The sequence below is a fragment of the Ornithodoros turicata genome, chromosome 3 (assembly GCF_037126465.1).
Source record: "Ornithodoros turicata isolate Travis chromosome 3, ASM3712646v1, whole genome shotgun sequence".
NCBI lineage: Eukaryota > Metazoa > Arthropoda > Arachnida > Ixodida > Argasidae > Ornithodoros > Ornithodoros turicata.
Window position 1 is genome coordinate 87498854 of NC_088203.1, and position 24088 is coordinate 87522941.

At 42.6% G+C, this 24088-nt stretch overlaps 1 protein-coding gene across 4 annotated transcripts in view; it reads left to right on the top strand.

The window, feature by feature from the left end:
• The window catches only part of LOC135388768 (protein unc-13 homolog B-like), a 291747-nt gene that overhangs the window by 236334 nt on the left and 31325 nt on the right, over window positions 1-24088 (top strand). For 3 of the 4 annotated variants that reach the window (XM_064618549.1, XM_064618546.1, XM_064618548.1), the window contains 12 exons: window positions 1437-1524; window positions 4052-4126; window positions 5409-5628; window positions 7842-7962; window positions 13576-13682; window positions 18942-19083; window positions 19686-19727; window positions 19880-20007; window positions 20345-20460; window positions 20545-20607; window positions 21752-21849; window positions 21935-22085. In XM_064618549.1, the coding sequence (XP_064474619.1) occupies window positions 1437-1524; window positions 4052-4126; window positions 5409-5628; window positions 7842-7962; window positions 13576-13682; window positions 18942-19083; window positions 19686-19727; window positions 19880-20007; window positions 20345-20460; window positions 20545-20607; window positions 21752-21849; window positions 21935-22085 (1351 nt within the window). Of the gene's footprint in view, window positions 1-1436; window positions 1525-4051; window positions 4127-5408; window positions 5629-7841; window positions 7963-11506; window positions 11614-13575; window positions 13683-18941; window positions 19084-19685; window positions 19728-19879; window positions 20008-20344; window positions 20461-20544; window positions 20608-21751; window positions 21850-21934; window positions 22086-24088 lie in introns of all 4 variants that reach the window. The other variant, XM_064618547.1, reaches the window with a different exon arrangement.

Sequence of the window (24088 nt, forward strand, 5' to 3'; positions counted from 1 at the left end):
TTGTTAATTGTGCATATCCAGAGACGCATCCTCCCTTCACTCCCAATGTGAGAGGGTGAAGGAGCACAGTGCCACCTCCTGCTTGCTGGAAAAATATTAAAAGAAAGCAGAAAATGCAAGCCAAGATAAGGGCCGTTCTGATAGCATTACTCGATGCATTTGTTTGTGTTTTGTTTCCACAAGTTATTAAACACATGAGGTGGCACTGTGCTCCTTCACCCTCTCACATGGGGAGCGAAGGGAAGACTCATCTCTGGAGATGCGCAATGAACAGAATAAAGGAAAAAATGGTGTTCCCTCACAAATTTTTTGCGGACGATCTATTGAACGTATTTTTGTTCTGAAAATGGCTGTTGTATCAGTTGACTGAAGGAACAGATGTTCTCATTAGGACAACTTCATAGCTTTTATAATTATGAAGTTAATTAGGACATTGCCCTAGGAGTTTGATTGTGGCCTTCTAAGGAGTGCCCTTCAGCATATCCAATATTGCAATTGATTTCATCTCGAAAAAAGTGATACGTGTACGTATTTCAAAAAAATTCTGTTTGCATTTAGCTGGGACACTCTGTATAGTGTTACAAGTGGTGTGAGGGTACTCAATTTTTGTTTGTTTTGTAATTAACTAATTAATTAATTAATTAAGTGAAGTTAATTAGTCAGTTTTTTAATTATAAGCATTAGAGCCAGAGTGTCAATGAGAAAGTTATAGTGGGCAATAGAACGACATGAAACCCGTTGATTGCAACTTTGTACCTCTAATAGATCCTTTTTTTCGAGGCTCCACTAACTTTCGGATTTGCAAGAAAAAGATGCAGAACCTATCACAGACGCGCAAGGAGCACCGGATCACAGTGCTCTTGAGCGTCCTGTTATCGAACGAAGGCTAATCACTGTTCTCACTGACATTTTGGCTTGACAATTGACTCCTTGCACATCTGCAACAGGTTACGCGTCAGGTTTTTGGAAACCCGAAAGTTAGTCTTCGGAGCCAGGAAAAAGAGGATCCGCTAGAGGTACAAAGTTGCAATCAACAGGTTTCGTGTTGTTATATCGCCCGCTACAACTTTCTCGTTTACAACTACTCCTTATAAGTAAAAAACTGACTAATTAATTTCACTTAATCAATTAATTACAAAACAAAAAATAGTTTCAGTATCCTCACACCACTGGTAACACTACACACTACACCTTTTTAGTCTGCGACGAACCTTTTTTTTTTTTCACTTTCACTCATTATTCGTGCTGTATATCTTCTCAACCACATAAATAAAGCCTTTGGAAGAAGAAAAAGAAAAAGAGCACAAAGGACTATGCATACTATTTGTTGCTGATGTACTTTTTCCAAATGCACGCTGCAGAGCACTATACTGCAACAAAACTCCCTAGTGTTTCTCTTCAACAAGGTTTGCCTTTTGTTTCCCTTTTCTTTCTAGGCCTGAGCACAATCCTTTTTATAGCAACATTGATTCAATGCCAGATATTAGGCCCAGAAGAAAGTCCATTCCTCTTGTCAGCGAGCTGGTGAGTCAGGCTTCCTTCCTTCCCTGAGTATCCTTCGTTTCAGTGCATCCTTCATTAATCATACAGTACCATGCAAAACCTTAAAAGGTTCATAAAAGAATGGTGATTCAAGTAGTACATGTTACATGTGATTGACCGTTACATTGATTGTGATTGACTTTCAAGATGACAATGCGAGAGCTCGCATTGTCACTTTGAAAGTGCTGTATTTCTAAAGACTGCAACAGCAACAGCTAATGTTCTGCCCTTTCTTCTTCGTGCTTCATTGACGATCAAGGTCCTCAAGGTATATCTTTTGGAACATTTTGTCTGCCAGAGCTGTAGTTTTTCCCAGCTTGAATCTTTTGTTAACAATATTTCAATGGGCATGCATGTTTGTTGTGCCTGTCTTTTTTCTTTTTTCTTTTTTTCTACTCTGCTTTTTTTTGCGGCTGTTGGTCCAGCTGAAATGTGTTTTCCCCATCGGGTCCTTAATATCTATCCATTCAACCTGCATGTGCGTAGCTAATAGGTGCACCGTTCTCCACTGATCATAAACTTGCTCAGTTGAGTTCCTAGTATTGTGTGCTAGCCTTCTAGTAACTCAGACGGGAAACAAAACCCTAATTGTCATTTCATTTTGATAACGTCATTCCTGATTAGTTTTCTGCCTGTATTTGCGATAATAATTGCCCATAACCAATTTATCTATAAATATTTGCCATCTATCAACAACATCGCTAGAAGAAACAGTACGCAGCGGAAAGAGTAGTTGGAAAAATGAAAGCATCTGGAAAAGCCGCGCAGTCATTTTTGCTGAACATGCCAAAACTCCAGGAGAACCTCTAATGTGCTGTGCTGTTAGGGTACCAGACTAATTTCCTTAATTAACCTCTTCATGTAATCCCTGTGAGACGACATTTGGTTCGTCGAAAAACTTCCGAGTGCTTAATTGGTAGTCCGATTTGTCTGTATTCACTTGCATAGTAAACGAGCAAATAAGCTGTGATAATTTTGGGAAAAATGCTGTCCAATGCTGGTATGGTGACATTTGAGTGACGAGCTCATGCATCATGTGTGGCCAAAGAGATTAAGAACCTCAGCCTCTGTTTTCTTCAAAAATTCAATATGTGTTTTTTTGAAGGTCTTATGGTTTTTTATTCTGTTCGTAGGCACTAGCATTTATCCCAGATATAGCAAGTATTTATCACTATAGTCGTGTTAATCTAGTTAATCTGGTCCTTCATCTCTCAAACTATTACTGCGCCACAGATAGGATGGCTGGACCAACACCACCAGGATACAGAAAGTCTGCTCATTTCCTCCTCTCCCTCCTTCACTGCGAGGTCATTAAGAGTCGATCAGGATTCGTCTGCCACTGCGATTCCCCGTTCTGCGAATTCAAGAACTCTCAAATGACTGCAGCTCGCCTGGAACCTGCAGACCTAAATATTTAGACAAAAAGTGCAAGGCGCTTTGAGACGCAGTTTTGAGAAACATTGAGAACTTTTTGCGCTTTCTTTCCAAGTTTCCCCATTTAGTACGTGGGGACGTTCAATCACAACTCGCAGACGACGGTGGCTCGTCTTCATGGCTACGACCGCCGAAAGCACGTTTGTGATTGGCTGCCGCTGTTGAAAACAGTGTGCTGATTTGCTGACTCTTAATTGTTACGTCATGTCAACGAGCGCGCAGGCTTTCTGTATCTAGGTGTTGTTGGCTGAACGCAGAGAGGTCACGCCCTTTCCCCGTGCCAGATAATGCAATCCATCATACTCACTCTGCTTCCGCCTTGGCAGTTGAGACTGGCCGCGTGACGCTACGCTGCAGCAGAAAGTGCGCTGCCCTACTGATGGCTCTCCTTATCTTCAATGGCGTTTGTAGTTGACTGACTAGATTTCCTTCTTACGTTGAACACTACTATAGTATTGCCATTTTCACTGAGTACCAAAAAAGATCTCATGAGCTACAATGCTGTACTGTATCAAAAAGTACAGTCTGAAAGAAGGCAGGCACTGTTTAAAACTATAATTTGCTCTGTGCTTGCAAACATGCATACATACTTTCCATTTTGCACAAACAATTGTAAGTGTGACTGCACGTGAGGTATTACAAAGTTCGGACAAGACATAGCTCTGTCCGGTGAAGCTCACCCCCTCTAACCGTGGGCATTGTGTATTATGAACAAGAACTTAATTGGGAGTTCAATGTAGATCTTGCATTCTGAAACCTGGACATGCATGTTCAATTCAAATCAGTCGTGGTGTAGTTCTGCTATCCAAGTCCACCCAGAAACTGCATCATCCATCCCTAAAGCTGCATGCACTTTTCTCGGTTCGTCGCTTATTTTGCTTTGCAACCATCCCTGTAATCTGTGTGTCACCTAATGGATTCGAGTTATTGTCCCGAAGAGGACAAATAAGTCTGTCAAATCAAAATTTAACTATCGGTGTAGTGAGTAGTGATCGCATGCATTCAAAAGTTGTCGGTGATTGTTGTGATTTATATATGTGTGTAACCTTTCTAATATACACAAGTATAATTCCAGACGATGGCTGCCACCAAACGCAATGCCGGGTTGACTTCTGCGGTTCCTCGCCAGTCGTTGAACGACGAAGAGCTGGTAGGTACTTTGTTCTTCCTTCCGTGGTGCTCTACTGGGCCTGCAGTCAGGGTTACACAAAGGACATCTTTGGGGGGGGAGGAGGGGGTTAGAAATTACTTTGTTTATCCTTCATGTTATGCAGACATATTATGGTGAAATCACCTGTCACCAACGGTGTCAAAACAGATGTAAAAGAAGACATAAAAAGTTCAGATATTCAGAAGGCACAATTCATTTTCTGTTGAACAAGTGGACCAGACTTCACGTTGACAATTCTCAGACAGCTGAAGGCTGGGTGCTATACCTGAAATGCACTCGTCATTGCAAAGTGAACATAGCAACTGCGTGAACAAAAAGGTGATAGTATTCCTGGACAGAGAGCACATGTTCTGAAATGAAGAAAGTAGTGATGAACTGTTCATGAGTTCCATGACAGTTTGAAACACAAGCAATCTAAAATGCTGGAAGCTTGAAATGCTGCAAGTTTGAAAGCATGTTGAAAGAAAGTTGGAGTATTGATACTATTTTGTCTTTCAATACCCCAGTGTTTGGTATTGGCCATCCATGATTGATGTACAGTGAACTCTCGTTATTATGACCATGGCCGTTCCCGAAAATTTTGGTCATAATGCGGAATTGTCATATTAACGGGGGGGATTTGCAGAGGTTTCACTGCATTGTTCCCCCGGAGTATGGTCGTAAAGTGTGTATGTCAGATTATCGGGGGTCATATCAACGAGGGTTCACTGTTATCACTGATCTTGAGCAGTCCATGCTTTTTATATTCAGTGAAGGCACAGAGATACCACCAATTTAGCTTCAACCAGCTTTATGTAAGGCTGTTTGAAACTAAAATCTGCCAAAGCAACGTCATTCATGCTTGGCATCGGCGTGATTATTCGGTATGTTGCTAGTTATTGTAACATCACATGATACAAAGCTTATCTCAGCTTCAGTTTGGCCTGAATTTGCCTCACTGGTATTCCTCCGTCCGACACATGAAACATGGTACATGACATCCACTCATTACAGTTTACATTGCACTAATTTGCTGTTTTACTGCAAAACATGTAAAAAGCTTTCTGTATCAGGTTAGAAACTCTTACGTGATCTACTAACCTCAGTACATATAGTGACGTGAAGTTGCACGCCAACACTGATTTGAAGCTCTCGAGGTCCCATATAAGTCAGTACTGCTGTAAGGCTCATGTGATGCGCCGCAAATCACGTAAAAGTAAACTCGGTTTAGGTGCGCCTTAAGTCTAAAGTAGGGTTGTGACTTCTTTTTTTTTTTTTGCAGAAAATGCACGTTTACAAGAAGACACTGCAAGCTCTGATTTATCCGATCTCCAGCACGACGCCACACAACTTCTTATCGTGGACAGCCACCTCACCCACATTTTGCTACGAGTGCGAAGGCCTCCTGTGGGGTATCGCGAACCAAGGACTGCGCTGCAACGAGTGTGGTGTCAAGTGCCACGAAAAATGCAAGGACCTGCTTAACGCAGATTGCTTGCAGAGTAAGTACACGGAAGAAAAACTAATTAGGTATTGAGGCCCTCATACGTCTTTGTGCACAATGAGGCATTATTGGTGGAACACATTGAATACGTATTTAAAGAAATTGAAACATTTATTTTACTGAAGAACAAGCTGTCGGACGGAGTCCGTCCTTCATCAGGTGCGATACATTGAACACTTGGTAGAGATATTTATACTAATGTACATCAGAGAATATATAAATATCTCTACCAAGTGTTCAATGTATCGCGCCTGATGAAGGACGGACTCCATCCGAAAGCTTGTTCCTCAGTAAAATAAATGTTTCAATCTCTTTAAATACTTATTTTATTCACTTGCGAGTGCTACACTTCTCCCATTTTTGCCTGTTAGTTTCCTTTTGGAACATATTGAAATAAAATGCAAGCAAGCTGGTGTAAACTAGTTGTTAGTAACATTTCTCATAGTCTGGATAGATATGCGCAAAGTACAGACACAAACGGATGAGACTAGACTCAAAACCAGCAATGAGACTTCATATGTAGAGCCTTAAGTTTTTGGGAAATATTTTTTTCAAAATTCGGGGAATAAAAATTGGGTAAATAAACATGCGCTCTAGATTCATGCAAATTTGGATGGAAAAACTTCCTGCACGCAAAATTCGGGGAGAAATCGGGCTCAGTTACTCTGACTGAATTGGTTCGGTACAAATGGTAATGTAACTGAATTTGCTGACAAACAAGTTAGTGTGCATTCCTACAGACGTCTCAGTGAGGGCAATTTGCCAGGTAAAAATCGGGTTTCACCCTAAAGAGGCAACCTTCAATTCGGGATGCAAATTCGGGGAAGAATCGGGTTAAGCCCTAAGACTTCATGCTCTATTTAGTATATTCTACGACAATTTATCTCCGTGCAGGGGAGACTGTAAAGTTTGGAGAACCCACACATGACAAAGTGTCTGTCCATTTACAAGGCAGCAATAAGGAAATACTAGTACTCGTACACTGGCATGGGTCCATAGGAGAAACCATGTGCGCCACAACCTTGAAATGTTACCCCCTTGCTTGGAAGAAGGATCAGTGAGGTTGTTCCATGGACAATAGGGGAGAGAGGAAAACTGAGGAGCTGCACAGACAGCTGACCTACTTGCATAGCATATTCCAATACATGTGGGAGGGACAAAGGGCAAGGAGGAAAAGGATGACTGTAGCGTAGCCGCCTGACAAATCTGGAAATTTGAGTCATACTTAGTGGTAGAGGGGGTTCAAGACAAAATCTTTCAAGTTCACTTCTGTATAGTCACGTTCAACTTAAGAAGGAATAGAAATCTAGTCCGTCAACTACATACGCCGTTGGAGATAAGGAGAAGCAATAGCGCGCCACCTTGCGCCATCAGTGGGGGAGCGCACTTTCTTCCGCAGCGTAGTGTCGTGCGGCCAGTCTCAACAGCCAATGCAGAAACACAGTGAGCATGATGGATTACATTATCTGGCGCAAGAAGGGAAGGTGGCCTCCTGTGTCCAGCCATCCTATCTGTGGCGCAGTAATATTTTGAGAGCTGACAGACTAGATTTCGTTTCCTTCTTAAGTTGAACACAAGTATAGGAGAATCGCTTCCATTAGTGCCCACAGTATGGCAAGCAAGAGAATGCAGGGCAATAAAGTCCCATTGCTGGTTTTAACTGGAAGAGTGACGAAATCTGGGCTTGTTGGTATGAGACCATATTGCTGCTGAGCGCTATAAAGACGAGGACTTAAGAAGGAACTGCTGGTTTTAACATGCATTCCAAACTTGCATTCCTCGAGATTTATAGTCACAAACAGCACATGATGTAACATTAAATGTACTTTGCATACTTTGTTGTTGCTCTCAGATAATATTTTCATCAGATGTGTGCACATATTGCTACTCAATCGTGCACATGTTATAATGATAGTGCAATGAATAGATGGTGGAATGTGATACTATGTGATTAGAATTCGGGGAGAAATGGGGTTTAACCCGAATTGATGTGGGAGAGAACAATCGGGCGGAATCAGGTGTAAGCCGAAAAAGTCAGATCCTATGTATATAGAATATTCTATGAGAAACACACGATTCTGAGGGAGACAGGATGTTCCACGAGATGTGGCCAGTTCTATGAAAATTTTGCGGAATGGCAGAAAGCTAGGGGCTCTAGCCATGTGGCTTTGTTTAACTGTGCATGTGCTACGTTAATTTACTGTTTCCCAGGGGCGGCGGAGAAGAGTACGAAACAGGGTGCAGAAGGAAAGGCGAATAACATCATCATGGCTATGAAGGAACGCATGAAGATTCGAGAACGAGACAAGCCGGAAATTTTTGAACAGATCAGGTAAAAGTCACTGCTTATTTGATTTATTGCCATTCATACTACGACAATGGACTACGTAATAGTACCACCAATAATCTTTGACACATTTTGGTTTGCCGTTATCCCGTGCTGCATATTTCTTAATCCCGCCATCTGTGATTGGAATACCTGATATGTGCTCCTATATTCCATGCTCTTCATTTCAAGATTTGATGGGTAATACATAGGGTGTGTGCAGAAAAAGTAGCCCCACGTTTACGCACGTACCGCATTCCCTGCTTACTGTACTTCGTAGAGCAGGCTTCACCTCATGCAGGGAAGCATCAGGTGAAGCCCACTTTCGGGGTGGTGTCGTTCATATTCGGGGAATAATCGAATGTTTGGAAAACCGAATAGTGGATATTCGATTCGCCAATCTAATACTTCGAGTGATTTATATTCGATTCGAATTCGAGGATTCGAATATCCGCACACCTCTATAGGCAAACAGTGAACAACAGCAAGAAATACATAAAGTGCTGACAAACGAAGAAATTTACCGCATAATTTATGGCTCACTATGGGCACGCTGTTCAGTATAATAATTGAAGAAAATCCGCTTTACTATGGGAATTTCAGAAGGTTATTCCAGCACATGTCATAATGCTGCGTGTCATTTTGGCACAGCGGCATTCTGTATTACCGACACATGTTATTTCGCACCCGAGTAATATATCTAATCTAGGATTTCCAGAACAGTCATTTCACTGTTTGTTATGTTGCGACGTGTCATTTTGGGACGTTTATAGCGCCACTAGGTAATGTTGACACGTCATTTCATACTCGAGTATATTGCAGAGAGGATTTTGGGAAGTTATTTCAGGAGCATGTTATTTCGGTCCACAACCATCTGAAGAGAGGAGCTAATAAGGCTTCTCTGGATGTACCTCACTATAATTTCACAGAAATAAAATTAAACTTGAAGAGAAAGTGCCCATGGTCTCAGAGAAGTGAGACTGTGCCTGTCGTGAGTCGAACTCCTTTATAACGAACTTCAGGAGACCGCGGAAAATCTTCGTTGTAAAGGTAACTTCGTTAAAACGGGTGTTTCAAAAGAAAAATGCCTTAATATTCTAGCAATCTTGTTTATTGGTAGAATTTCGTTGCTCTGATCAAAACGCACCTCAGACATTCAACTTACAATAGACACGGAACCTTATCTCTGTTTTGACCTTTTTACCTCTCTCACAACAGCAAACCGCGAAGTTGTGTGACGGAAACGGCGACCAGAACACGTGGAGGGAACATATCCGGACAGCTTCTGGCAACATTACACGTCACCATTCCGCAAGCCGGCTTCACCTAACGCCTGTGTGCTTTAGGAGAAGCCCGCTTTACGATCGGGTGGAAAGCACGTGCTGGGCCTTTTGAATCATCTCGCGAATTTCGGCAGCATAGGCCAAAAACCAAGACACAAATGCGTTACGACCGGCCTCTTCAACAGACAGTGATGGAAAATTAACAGTCACTGCCTATTTTCTTGCCTTAGTTCTTGTTCTGGTTTAATTCTTTTGATTTTTTTCCGCGACTACCATTGCGTTTGCTGACCAAAAGCGAGGGGGGCTCCGCCTCCTGGATGCCGGCCAACAGTAGGACGCGGAGGGCAGGCACTTCCCAGGCCTCTGCTCTCGCCTAAGAGATGGCGCAGCATTACCGTTATTTCGCGTGTCGGACCTCGCACGCTCCGTCCAGCCTGCCCACAAGAAGCAGGACGCACAGTCGAGGTCCACGAATCCTGGCTGCGCCCCACCCACGTGACCAAGTCATCCGGTTGGACAAATGCCAGGAGGATGAACACCTGTTCTCTCTCCCCGCCTTTTATGACATCCGCGGAACCATCATATGTGGTGCCGAGCGCGCCACGTCGGAATGAGAAACGCTCTCAAAAAGTTCGCAGTTCGATATCTGCTTGCAAAACTTCGTTGTAAAGGTCTACGGACTTCAAAAACACTTCGTTATTTCGGTAAATTCGTTATAAAGGAATGGACCTTTTTCACATACCCGTCGTATCCTAGCGGCTCTCCAACGAACCATGCTCGGCGCGCGTCAGAACAAATTCACGTGGATAGCACAAAGGGCCAAAACCGGTCCTGAGTGGGGTTCGACAAGGTCGCACCATTCGTGCGGTCTCCCCACTGGTCCCCACTTCTGTTGTCCCCATTGTGCCATCTAGTGAAGACGGAGATAATCCTCTTCGGCGTCTCAAGGTCATACGCATGCGCATAGGCCATTGTGAAAAAGGTCCATTCCTTATAAATGTCTGAAGTATACATTGAATCCTATGGGCGCCTGACCAGACCGCGAAAAACGTTCTTTATAACGGTCTTTTCGTTATAAGGGGGTTCGTTATAGAGGGGTTCGTTGTAAAGGAGTTTGACTGGAGTACTTAAAAATGGAATTAATTTATTCGTTAATTCTGACTGTATAGGATCACTCTTGAGCACATTTGCTTGTGAGTACATGATTGAGCAACCTGCCTATTTCATTTCTTCCTCTGTCAGTCGAATGTAATGTAATGTAATATATTCTGATATGTGTCCACCTGCTTCAGAGCATTTCCTGATGTGGAGCTTAAACTAAAGTGTGTTTGTTTAAAGCATATGGGCTACACTAACCTGAGTATGGCATAGAAGCACAGCATGGTTAAATGGATCACCTCTTCTGGCATTCAATGCTAGGTTTCTCTCCTTCCAACGCTTTTTGAAACAAGCAAGAACAGTAACATGCCTCATTATCTGAGCCCAACCTTAATATTCTCTTAACAGTCTTGTTAATTAAATGCAATACCCCATAAATAGGGCCTGACTTTTTAGGGTTAAACCCGTATCCGCCCGATAATTAGCCCCCGAACGAAATCTGTAAAATTCGGGTTTAACCCGAATCTACCCGAAAACATCAGGGTCGCCTGGCACACTCGTAAGCGTGCATTAAAATAAAGTTTGATAACATTGCTAAACATTAGTTCCATGTTAAGACAAATTTTTATTAAACAAAAAAAAATCACCCGAATTCCTGACGACAGAATATGCCGTAACGGGATTTAACCCGAATACACCCGAATTTTCAAATGAAAAATATCACCCGATATTTACCCCCGAATTTGGCCAAAAATAAAACCCGAAAAAGTCAGGCCCTACCCATAAATAGCAAACATTTGCTATACGTATTGTTATAGATTTTTTTCACAAGCTTCAGAGTAAGAAACCTTTTTGGCCCAAGTGCATTTTTGGAAAAATAGCACCACTTTTATTAAACTTCAGCTGATTCGTCACAACTTCACTCTGATTCACATAAGATGTTTGCTGCTCCCAAGTCTGTGCAACTGAACGAAATATAAATTGAGTTGTCCTCTCGGTTAATTTTTAATTTACTCCCCCACACTGTAAAGAGCTCCAGAGCCCAAAAGAAAAGTAGACAAATAAAGAAACCGATGCAGAGGACTGCTAAATGAGGTGGATCTCTGTTGGATATTTGTAGCGGGGTTTGGTGTAACATTGCTTTTTCCGGTGTGCCTCCTCGGATTCAGGGAGGTGTTTAGCGTGGACATTAAGAGCCACGCGGGACACCTGAAGGCTGTAAAGCAAAGCGTCCTGGATGGAACCTCCAAGTGGTCAGCCAAAATCGCTATCACTGGTATGTAGGAGGACTCGGAAGTCCATTCCACGACACCGTTCACTGCCTGTCAGCAAGTAGACGAGCAAGTTGTTGAGAAGGGTGGGTCGAACCGAGTAGTGGTTGACCTGCACATCATCTTTTTAAGCTAGCGTTCTTAGGGACACCAGAAAGGTGTACTGTGCATCGACAAAATAAACAACTATTTAAGAATTTCCCAATGCTCACGTCTTTGTACTCCAAAAATTAGAGATTCTTCATTTTTTCTTACATCACTGGCACCATGCAACGCTGTTTGGAGCGAATGCATTTTCACATCCAATATTTCGGACTACTTATTCAAAGAACAGCTTTATTTGTTCTGCTCATTTGATCTTATGAATGTGTCTGATTTTGTACGGTCCACAGCCCTTAAACCTTATAAGCAGCAGAAGGCTCTTTTGCTATGTTGCATAAAAGACTTTAAAGTAAATGTATTTTAACCTGCTACTAAAAAGTCAGACTGCTCAGTAATTTGAAGAGATCTCCTAGAGGGAAAAAAAATAAAGTGAAATAAATTGAGCGGTGGCTGTAATAGTAGATGATGGCAAGATTTGGTGTGCAGCTCCTCCAGGAACTTCACAGATTCATCCAGTGGCTTATTGCCGCAATTTTGTAAAGTTAACACAGTACTGTACAGAGACATTTTTGTTATGGGAGTCTGTCACTTTAACCTTGAGTTGCAAGGATTATGTGTAACCTGTTCGTTCATCACCCTTTGAACTGATGAAGCCACTTACTTGCACCTGTGCTCTCTTGGAAGGTACTTTCGTCGCTGTACGGTGATGATCGTGCATTAACGAAAGAGCACTTGTCAACAAAACACTGACTCTTTTTCCTGGCCACTGAACTGAATAAAGTAGCTTTTTTAACGAAATTTATTCTCTTTCTTTTTTTTTCTTCCTTTGACTGCTCGATTATTCAGACTTCTTGCATGCTCCCCGTCGAGTCCGAAAAATTGGTTGCTGACTGCATTATGAAAACGGCGGGGCTTCTGGTAAATGGACATAAAGTGCAATTTAAAAGGAAGTAACATCCTTTTGCATTGATGAAGCCGTAGCACATGTTCACTTGTGGAAGTGTGTCTTGCTCAGAGGCAGTGGATCCGATGTCATGGAGACCCCTACAGCACGAAGACGCTTGGTTGACAAACAACACAGCGTGTGTCGGTGTTTCACGTGCCTCTCCTGCTCGTCCTGTGTGGCTCATGTGACCAGTCTCTGTTGTTGTGATGTACTTGTGGTGATTTCCTCGTTGCTCTCTCGCTTTTTTTTTTACTTTTGCCGTTGGTTCGTACACTATGGCACTTTCTTGAGAGCCGAACTGTTTCGAGGAAAGTCGGTGTCTCGGCCTTGGGCTTCCACAGATATTTTGCAAGGCCGCAATAAATGACCGATAAAATTTCCAAGTTTCTTACTGCATTTTGTACAGATACTCTGCCGCAAGTTACGGCCTACAGCAAGTTGTTCTGCGTGCAAGTTTGTTCAGATATTCCGCCGCATAACGAAATGTAATTTGAACAGATGTCTCAGCGTTGACGCGTCAGTTCTTTGACGTATCTTCGTAACGCCATTAGTTCTTCACTTATTTAACGTTATGTTTAGTTGGACGGTACGCTTGAACAGGAATTTTGTGCATTGTAGATCCAAAATTAAGTGCATGTGGACATTGTTGTGTGCAGTCCTAAAGAAAAGGGAATGTGCATTCATGCGCTGTAACATTTTATTGTTTGTGTCTTCTTTGTTGCTGCGTTATATATGCTGACCTCAAGGGGCAGTTGGTGCAGTGTAATATTTATCATCCACGCAATACCGAAAAATGGCCCGATTCAGTGATTGCCCAAGGTACACGGACAACCGTTTCCCGCAACTGTTTTCGGCTTCTCAATTGGCGACGCCAGCACATTGCGTCGCTGCTTATGTTGTGGTGGTGTGGTTGTTTCAGGCTGACTTTCTCGATTGACCCCGATACTCACATAGACGCTCTACAGGTGGCTGAGGAATCGATCTTGGAAGGGACCTCCAAGTGGTCTTGCAAAATTGCCATCACAGGTACCAGGGGTCTACACGCGCATCATCTCTTCCTCTTAGGAGAGACAGGAGACTCAAAGCTGCTATATTGGTTTTTGTGGCTGCGAAATTTTTATTGATTTCTTATTGTTATTTTATTTATTTTAAATTTAAAAAAAAACACAAATATTTTTTCTGTATGATTGGTGCAGGCCGACATTTATTTCTCACATGCTGCGACACAGTTTCACCTTTGCACGGTAAAGTAGTTCTAGTTTCCGGGGTCCACACGCAACGTGTCAGGTTTCGCCGCTGACCGGTGGGCTTAGACTAAAACTTCTTTAACATAGAAATGCATGTTTCGAACCGTGCTGCAGAGAAAGGACACAGTTTTTCGTACTTTGGTCTCAGAGGTGTCCGAGGGCTCACTTCAGAAATCTTCGAACTGAAGATAAAAAAAGAATGAAGTGGTGAAAAGTAAAATAGGAGTACTAGTCTAAATTTTGTGGTGAAGATTCTTTCAGCTTTCACCATTTTGTCCAACTTTATGACCTTCCAGGACACCTACTGTCCGTTACCCCCTCTCAAGAAGCCCCCCTCTCGAAATGGCACTGCTTGGTTTATATCCCGACAGCCTGGTTGCTATGCACCAGATGGGCAGTGACAGCGAATCATTTGTGAAGCATGGCATCGATCATCATATAAAAGTTCCTCAACCACAAGGCTGCCTTCTGTTACGGCAAGCCAACTGCATACTGACATACCAGGGATCCTATCATTCCACAGGAAGTGTATACCAATTAGTGCAAAGATATTGGAAATTTCACATTTTTCCACGACCGGTCCCATGGCAGATCCTCACACGAACGCTGACATTGGAATGTTACATAAACGTTCCTTACAATACAATCTGGCTCTTGTCTGGTCAGATTATTTACTTTCAAGCTTGATGTACCCCATTAGTACTGGTATCCTGACGTGACACATATCCTTATGAAGCAGAGAAATGTTGTGCTTATGTTCCCATATACCTATCAAAACATAACTTCTCTACATTGCAACATTGTTACGGTAGAGTTATACTAACCAGGCTACATTTTCCTCCTTGAGGCATTGGCATGGGGAGTAGACAGAATTCCTAACTCGCTGAACCTCCACGGTATGCCCGCTGACTTAAAGCATGGGTGTTGGGTATTTCATGGTATTCACATGTCGTGGGATTCCAAAAAGCATGCTTGTTGAACGAGGATCTCTTGAAAAAGTACAGGTTGTTTCGCTTCTGTAGAAGGGTCTTGTGCATATTCAACTAATCTGCAATTGTTCTCTTGTGAGACCACGATTGGCTGCTATGATCTGCAAGAAACTATAACGACGGAATGGTGCAGAGCATGTAGCACTGTTTTCATCTCCAAGGAGAAACAAACTTTACGTCATCCAGCACCCAAAAACTAAGTTTGTACATTTTTGTTCTTTCCATGTTCTTTCTTGACCGCACTTGAAAGCCGTATTTTCCACATTTGTCATGTGACCAATGAAATCTTAGGATCCCTGCATATGACAAAGTCATGCATCCCTCCATATCCTGTCAAACAGCACTATTTATAAGTGTAAACGATCTTGCTGCTGCTAATAGGCTTATACAGGGGCGTCGAAAGGTGGGGGCAGAGGGGGCGGTCGCCCTCGTTGCCCCCACCCTGGTGTGGGGGCCCTGCTCCCCCCCTTAACTTTCACTCTGAGGGTCCCGTCACCCCATTTTTCATAGGATTGCATGGACGAGTCGTTTCTATAATAAGCACATCAATAGCTCCTCTGGGTTAGGTTAGATTGGGTTAGGTCAGGGCTCGCTTCGCCCTGCTGTGAGGGACTTCTGATGCTCCTGGGCTTATAAGTCAGTTACGATGACATTCCCGGTCAAAGTATTAATTATCATATTTACTTGCATAGCTAACGCACATTTTAACCAAAAAAATGTAGCACCAGAGATGATTAGTTAATTATGCGACAAAAACTGGAGCTTGCTCTATGCTGTCACTGTGTGCTACGTGGTGACCGTGCTGCTGAAGTCTGTGGGGAGAAATATGCAAAACAAGAAGTGCCACATTTTTTATCCAAAGATGAGGGTCGTTCAATTACACGAATGCATTAGTTAGGCGAGTATATATACAGTATCATGTATCCTTCGTGAAGCAAGCACACAACGTCTGTTTTGTACTCCAGTTCTGTTGGAACATTATTTCAATTTTATTCTGAGTTTTGTTCATAAGGTGATCTCAGAATTTAATTCGAGACTGATATTATGTTGTTCACACATTTGCTGTTCCTTCAAATTTTTTGAAAAGACAAATTTTTGCAGTTAATTGGTAGTTTGATAGTTACTTTCATATAAGTTGTTGCGATACAGTGATGATGTAACATATAATCTGATGGACTGGTGCAGAAAGTGCCACGAAGAATAAGGACTAACCGTTAACGTACTACTATGTACAAACTGAAAAATCAGGTTGCTCAACTTATTATATGGAACCTCTAATCATAGCATGGTATGCAGCGCACAAGTCAGATCGCTTGCCTTCATACTTCAAGTTATTCTAAACTTGAGGATTCTGGAAGGCGTAATAATAGTTTGAGCAAGTGTTATAATGCATTTATTTTTCCTGCGCTTTCCAACAGCATATGCATGAGCATCAGTCGATTTTGCAAAATGTATTTTTTGTGTTCAAATAATTCCAGAATATAGCATAGTCTAAAAAGCAAACTATGAAGCAAACCCGTGCAGAAAGTGCACCAGGTTAGTCTCTGTTGTTTGCTAATGTGGAGTATCTGTGCAAAGGAGCTTTGCATTATTACCTGAAATTACTACAGCCTCTTCAATGCACTTTGAGTCTCCTGCAGTTAGAGGCCTATTTTCATTCATATAGGTGTCCATTTCGGTTTCTCTTTTGGGTTCCCGCCACTAGATTACTTCTGAAGCACAACACTCAAGTGGAACAGTGTTCCACTCAATGGTTCAATGTTCACTAGGTGCAATTTGTAGACAGTTCCCTGGAATGCAATTCTAGAGTTCTTCATTAGTGCTCTGTCTAAACAGTGACTGGCTCACTGTTTGATAATAACTATACTATTTGAAAAACAGTGGAGCAGTTCACTAACATGACAGCCCTCAAACATCTTTCTGGTAGAGCACATTTTCGAAATTATTAATCAGGTAGATTTATTGAAGAGCATCAAAATTCATATCTGAGCTTTTCAACTTCATGCAAATCAAGCTTTCTAACACAAATCTCTCAAGGGTCACATTTGCATGTGCAAGCTTGTATCTGCTATATTGCTTGGCATGATACTGCATGACTGCATTCTGCTGCATATATTGCATGGTCATCCCAATACTTTGTTTGACTCTTGAGCCTATAGCATTTCGTGAATGTACCATGGTGGCCTTTTGAACACATTTTGTGATCAACCAATGAAGCTGAGTAAACAGGTTTCTTTTCTCTGCTCTGCAAGTCAGAAATGTGGATGTTCACAAAGAATTGCGTGCTAAGTAAAAATTACTGATGGCATGCCTTTTTTTCCCAAAGATTGTTACTTGTTGAATATTCGACAACCTTTGACTTGTACAATTTGTAAAACAAAAAAGTAAGGAAGGAAGGATGCATATTATTTTTGTTTATATATAACTAATGCACAAATGTTTTCAAAGTTGATTGCTGTGTTTTTAATCTTTCTAACCAATTTATATTTGACTGTAGTACCAGGACCACCAATATTGCAGGCTAAGTGTATACAGATTCTTTGAAAAATATATATAACACTTTTTCCAAGATGAAATCAATTGCAATATAGCATATGCTGAAGGGCACTCCCTAGGAGGTCATTAGCAAAGTCCAAAGGCAATGTCTTAACTAACTTTCATTAATTAACTTGTTAATTATAAAAGCTACAAAGTTGTCCCAATGAGAAAATCTGTTCCTTTCAGTCACCTGATATCGTAGCCGTTTTCAGAACAAAAATCCGTTCCATAGATCGCCTGCAAAAAATTAGTGAAGGAACGCCACTTTTTTTCTGTATTTTGTTCATTGCGCATCTTTGCAGACGCGTATTTCCTTCATCCCCAACGTGAGAGGGGAAAGGAGTAGTGCCGCATCATGCGTCGAAGATGATCTTTAACTTGCGGAAACAAAACAAAACAGAAACAAATGTATCGGGTGACTCTATCGGAACTGGCCTTATCTTGGGTTGCGCATGTTCTGTTTCCTTTTAATCTTTTTCCAGGACGCGAGAGGCTCTTTCTCCCTCTTACATTGGGGATGAAGCAAAGACGCGTCTTCTAAGAAGCGCAATGAACAAAATAAAGAAAAAAAAATGGTGTTCCTCCACGAATTTTTTTGCGGGCGATCTGTCGAACGATGAATCGAATGAATGAATGATCGAATCTATGATATCAGGTGACCGAAAGGAACAGATGTTCTCATTGCAACAACTTTGTAGCTTTTATAATTAACAAGTTAATTAATGAAAGCTAATTAAGACGTTGCCTTTGGACTTTGCTAATGACCTCCTAGGGAGTGCCCTTCAGCATATGCTATATTGCAATTGATTTCATCTTGGAAAAAGTGTTATATATATTTTAAAAAAATCTTTATACACTTAGCTGGGACACCCTGTATATGCTGTCACACAATTATATTGCATTAAACTAAGTAAGAGTGTTGTTCCAAATTTTCTCGAACACGACAGCTCATATCTGAGATCCAGAAATATGAGTTTTCTGGCCACATACCCTTGCGGCTTCATAAGTTGTGTGCCCTGTACGGCCCTTGGTACAGCTTGGGACAAAAGTTTATGGAACACCGGGTTGTCACATTTCTCCATTGGAGCGACACCCTAAGAGAAAACAGGAGCAGACACACATACTGAGAGATGGATAGAATAGCCGGTCACCTTCAATCTATTCCTGATAGCTAGCAGGGGGCCACTCCGTCGAAGAAATACACCAGTGCCACGTTCCGTAAACCTTTTTCTGAAGCTGTACATACTACTACCTTCACAATTTTTCACAAAATAGTTTAATGTCAGCAATGAAACTTTCTCACGTTCTGATTTGTCTGTAGGCTTGAATCTGGTTCACTGGATACGCGTAAATTTACACGTGCACGACATTAAAGGAGTGTGAATAATATTACTCTTGCGTAGAAGGCAAAACCTGTGCTCATAAAGCAGACTGCCTGCTTTGTAGGTTGTAGGCTGGATTTTTCATTGATTTTTTTGCTTTGACTACAAAACACCTTCTTGGGGGAACAGTGATTTGTGCACAGGGTCTCATCGCCAAAGACAAGAGTGGAACCAGTGACCCCTACGTCACGGTTCAAGTTGGAAAAACAAAAAAGCGCACAAGGACCATGCCACGTGAACTGAATCCTGTTTGGAACGAAAAGTTTTACTTGTAAGCACAGTTCTTCTCTCACTTCAAATTCTTCAGGTACAAAAAAAAATAAATAAAAAAGAAATAAAAAAACAAGAAGATCAATAATGGCACTTAATTTTGAGTCACGATGTATAAGCTGGTGTGAGGTTTTGGATGTACACATAACTGCTCTTGCATGTAGCCAAGTCTACAAAGATCATACGGTGGTTTGATTTACTGCTGCATTCGTTAAATGGATACCATGGAGAAACAACAGTTCTAGAGTTAATTCAGGCTATAACTAGGGCCTGACGTTTTAGGGTTATACGTACCCGATTACGCCCTATATTTACTCCCCCAATTCAAATAAGCAAAAACAGGGTTTAACCCCATATTTCCCCGAAAACTGCTGGGCCAAGGGGATCTGAAGTCATTACAACTAACACAGGACTTTGGAAACTGCGTTGTAAATGCGTAAAAATGCTCATACAAACTGTCAAAACAGAGACTCTGCTGCCTTTTAGACGCATGGACTACATATTAGTACGGATTAGTATTATTAGTAGCACGGATTAGTATGTTGGACTAAATAGTAGTTATTACGTAGTATCCAAACAACTTATTGCTTCATTCTCTTCCAGTGAGTGCCATAACTCTTCAGATCGCATTAAAGTGCGCGTATGGTGAGTAGTGGTCATTACCGGTTCTGGTATTGCCAAGTAACATTTTTTTAAGACTCTTTTTTTTTCTTAGAAGCACAAGCAAAATCTATAGAACACATTCTTGACCTTGACTTTTTTTTTCTTTCTTGTAAATGTCGTATAATCTATTCTAGGGATGAGGACAATGACCTCAAGTCAAAGTTGAGGCAGAAATTGACGAGGGAATCGGACGATTTTCTGGGCCAAACAATCATCGAAGTCCGCACACTGAGTGGAGAAATGGATGTCTGGTACAACCTAGGTATGTAGTCGCTGTCGATATTTTATGATTTACTCACATACCCTGAGTTCTAGTATCTCATATGTCCTGCAAAATCCAGAGCTGGAACTCATTCCTGTGCCAAGAATTTCTGAAGTTGAAAGAACTGGAACTGCACGATATGTAAAGGGGCTGATTCGATTCTAATGTTATTTTCATAGCTTTTCACTCGCATTTTCAGACACATGGCAGTTGTACTGCATATATAGAATTGCGCATGGAATTTATAAAAAGGCGTAGTATCTCTGTGGTCTTATAAAAGCTGTCACAGCCTAAGCTTGTATAACATGTATCTAAAGAATTCCATTTGTTTCCCCAGAAAAACGGACAGACAAGTCTGCAGTGTCTGGTGCTATCCGACTCCACATCAGTGTAGAGATTAAGGGTGAAGAAAAAGTTGCACCATACCATGTTCAATACACATGCTTACACGAAGTGAGTTGCTAAGTGAAATGTGTGCTTCACATGTGTGATATGTGTGGTGAAATGGTGACTGAGCACTCTTGTTTTTGCTTTCAGAACTTATTTCATTACCTTTGTGAACAAAATAGTGGAGTGGTGAAGCTTCCTGAAGCAAAAGGGGTGAGTCTCTCAACCTTGCTTGTTTTCATGTATCAGTCTCATCAATCAAAAATGTTTCGTTGCTGGTGCAATGAAAATACATACATCAAATGTGGGACTGCGAGGACAAGCCTCATGTATCAAGCAAGATGTATATCACTTCTACGTGTTACACTCCACTAGAGATAGGTTGGATACAGTCGCCCTCCGATTTTCGAATTTCGCTTCAAAATAAACTTTACTAAGCCCTAGTCGTCTAGAAAAATTTGTCGGTGCTTTCGTAACGCGCTTCCAGCACTGCCTGCTAACATCAGCTTTTATTTCCCGAAGCGACATTTCGTCAATGTATGTCAGAGGCACCACCGTCATCAAGTCGGCTTCACCTAACGCATGCCTGCTTTAGGTGAAGCTCGCTTTACAGCGCTGTCGAGCGACTCCCGGGCGACCAGCACGTGCTGGGCCGTTGGCCAAAAGCGAAGACGCAAAAGCGTTACGACAGACCTCTTCTACTCAGAGGAATGGAAAATCAACAATCATCACTGCCTATTTTTTTTCTTCAATATTTCAGTTGGTTGATTTCTTTTGATACGAATTTCAGATGATACCAATATTTTCCGTCACCCCAAGAGAGAAAATCGCTGGTTGGGCAAACGGAGTCCGAAATATCGAGCAACGGAGCTGCACGGCGTCCGAAATTTTGGACGTTCTTGGACGAGTCCGAAAAATCGAGGTCCGAAAAATCGGTCGGCGACTGTATATATAGTTTTCCGAAGAATACATCAAGAAAGCTCATAGTGCGTGCACAGGCTAGCTAGTGGTACATGTCGAAGGAACAACCCTGGTATATGGGAACAAAAAGAACTACATAACAAACTTTCGGACATAATATGGTTTATTTTCAACCATGAACGTTTATGTTCAATTATGAACTGAAGCTCAGTGGAGCAATAGCTACAATCTACAAAGTGTGTGGAGTTCTCAGAAATGGGAGATGCAGAATTGACATTTTTTATTCTATTTGGTTACTCTTGCATTTGGATTTTGGCATGTCTTGCCAACAGCAAACACAAGTCAGGGGTCTGCAATAACTAAATATTTGTAACCAACTCCCGCCAACTTTAGTCACACCTTCAAACCACCCCGCCTTTCTTTTCCAACTCAACAGGACGAAGCGTGGAAAATTTATTTTGAAGAAACTGGAGAGGAGATAGTTGATGAGTTTGCCATGAGGTATGGCATTGAGTCCATATACCAGGCAATGACGTAAGTCTTTTTGTTTTTAGTGTTCACCGAGAGCCATTTTGTGTGAGGCCTCACTGTGACACAAATGGTTGGAATGTTTTTCCAGGCATTTCCACTGCCTGTCTACCAAATACATGTGCCAAGGTGTTCCCGCTGTGATGAGTACATTGCTCGCAAACATCAACGCCTACTATGCACACACAGCAGCATCGTCAGCGGTGTCTGCAAGCGACCGCTTTGCAGCTTCTAATTTTGGAGTGAGGAACGCTTTCTCTATTATGAGCCCAGTGTACTCGTATGTGTTAGAGCAGTGGTTCTCAGACGTTGTGAGCGCAGTGACCCCCGCACGTTTGTCGGCATATAGCGAGGAACTCCCTCCCAACCCACAGCCTGCATTCATAAAACGCCAAAACTTCACTGTAAGCAACACGTTGTGGGTTCTTCTCGTGAAGCATGAATTCATACTTATTCTATTATTCGCAGTATCAACGGTAAAACTAGGATCACGAAGGAGAGCTCAAAAACACGGATGAGAAGGAGACAAATATACTAGGCGTCACTAGGGTGCGCAACACCCGGTGCAGGAGCTCTTTGCATCCCCCCATTCCCCCCGCCCCAATTAACGAACCCCTCTCTGTGCCAGGTGATACAAGATAAATAGCCATACTCATACCTGCCAACTCACCCGGGTAATCCGGGAGACTCTCAAATTTTGTTCATTCTCCCGATTGTACCAACGCACCCTCCGTAAAATTCCCGGATCCGATCTCGGATTCCCGGATTCCGATCTCCCGGAAAATTGGGGCCTTAGGCTTTTCTTCTCTGAAACATCTTCCTGAAGAATGAGACAGCCCGTAACACGTGTTTCGCGGCAGATTGCGCATTTCATCGTCTCCGCGTTTCTCGAGAAGACGCGCTATTGTCCTATCATCACTCCAGTCTCCTACAGTAGTTTCATCTCCTCGTACGGCTCTCCCCAAACAGAAGAAATACCTGCATGTGTTCCTCATATGTGCCAAGTGCCCTTTCACGGGTGTTTTGGTTGAGCACAACCAGCCGCGGAGCGTAAGCGACCACGTGTGACCGCTGTGCCGGAAGATGTTCCCAAAATGTGACGACGCGAAGCGTTGCAGGTGTGGACGGACGAAGACCACCGCCATCATAGGTGAAATGGCTGCGGCCGTGCAAAATGCAATGTTGGAGAGGCTGGTCTTTGCAACGGACCAGTTCCATGTACGTGTCGCCCCTGGTGCCCAGTAAACCACTGATATCCCTAGGATATCCCCACAAGGTCGTGAACGTCCTGAATATCTGGACATCCATGGGATATCTGTGGGACGTCGGAATGCAAAACGTCGTATTTTAACCCCAAGTAAGCGAGGGGCGCCTTTCGGACTGGCACATCGAATGGGAAAGTAGCGAGAGAAGATTGCAAAAAGAATGCGGAAAGAGTGAAAGCGTATTGTACCGATTACGAGTGCAAAGCGTCGTCAAGTGTCGGCATCGAACGTCCGCGCAAACTTGATACCGATTACCTACACCAAAACATGGCAGCCGCGGCTGAGCATGCGCACATGCTTACTCGGAAAAGATCCATTGCGGTTTAGTGAGGCAACGGCAGTGCGTCACAGCTGCACTCGATAGTGGCTACTTGTGACGTAGAGGAATCACAATGCAGTGGCAACGCTATTTCGACTGCACAAAATTAATGCATCCCCACATCATGCTGCGGGCAGTCTCCCGAATTTTGAGTTTGTCAGGTTGGCAGGTATGCATACTACACCACACGTGGAAAAATAAATTTAAAAAATCGCATGCTCACAGAGGGCTCCATGCAGGGCGGGTGTCACCATGCCGCAGCAAATGGGAGGAAGTGGCAGTACTGGAGCGGCGCGTCACCCCCTTCTGTCACGTCACCCGGTGCAGACCACACCCTCCGCACCCCCCTAGTGGCGCCACTGCTAACAATTGACTGTTTATTACAAAAATATTCGGAGGAAGGGAGAACCGGCTAAAGATTCGTACCAACTTGTGATATAAATGGTAGAAGCTGTGCATAACTACTTCATGGAGTTTCCTAGCCCTGTGTGTGCAGTGTGCGTATGGAGAGGCGTTGTATTTCTGCCATTATGCGTATTCTGTAACGTTGGATGACCGGATGCGGAACCCAGTTTGAGAATACCTGTTTTAGAGAATGCTGAAAATTTGTGTGCTGGGTAGAGAAGTTGTGTGTAGGCTATCCAATGTGGCAGCACGGCCA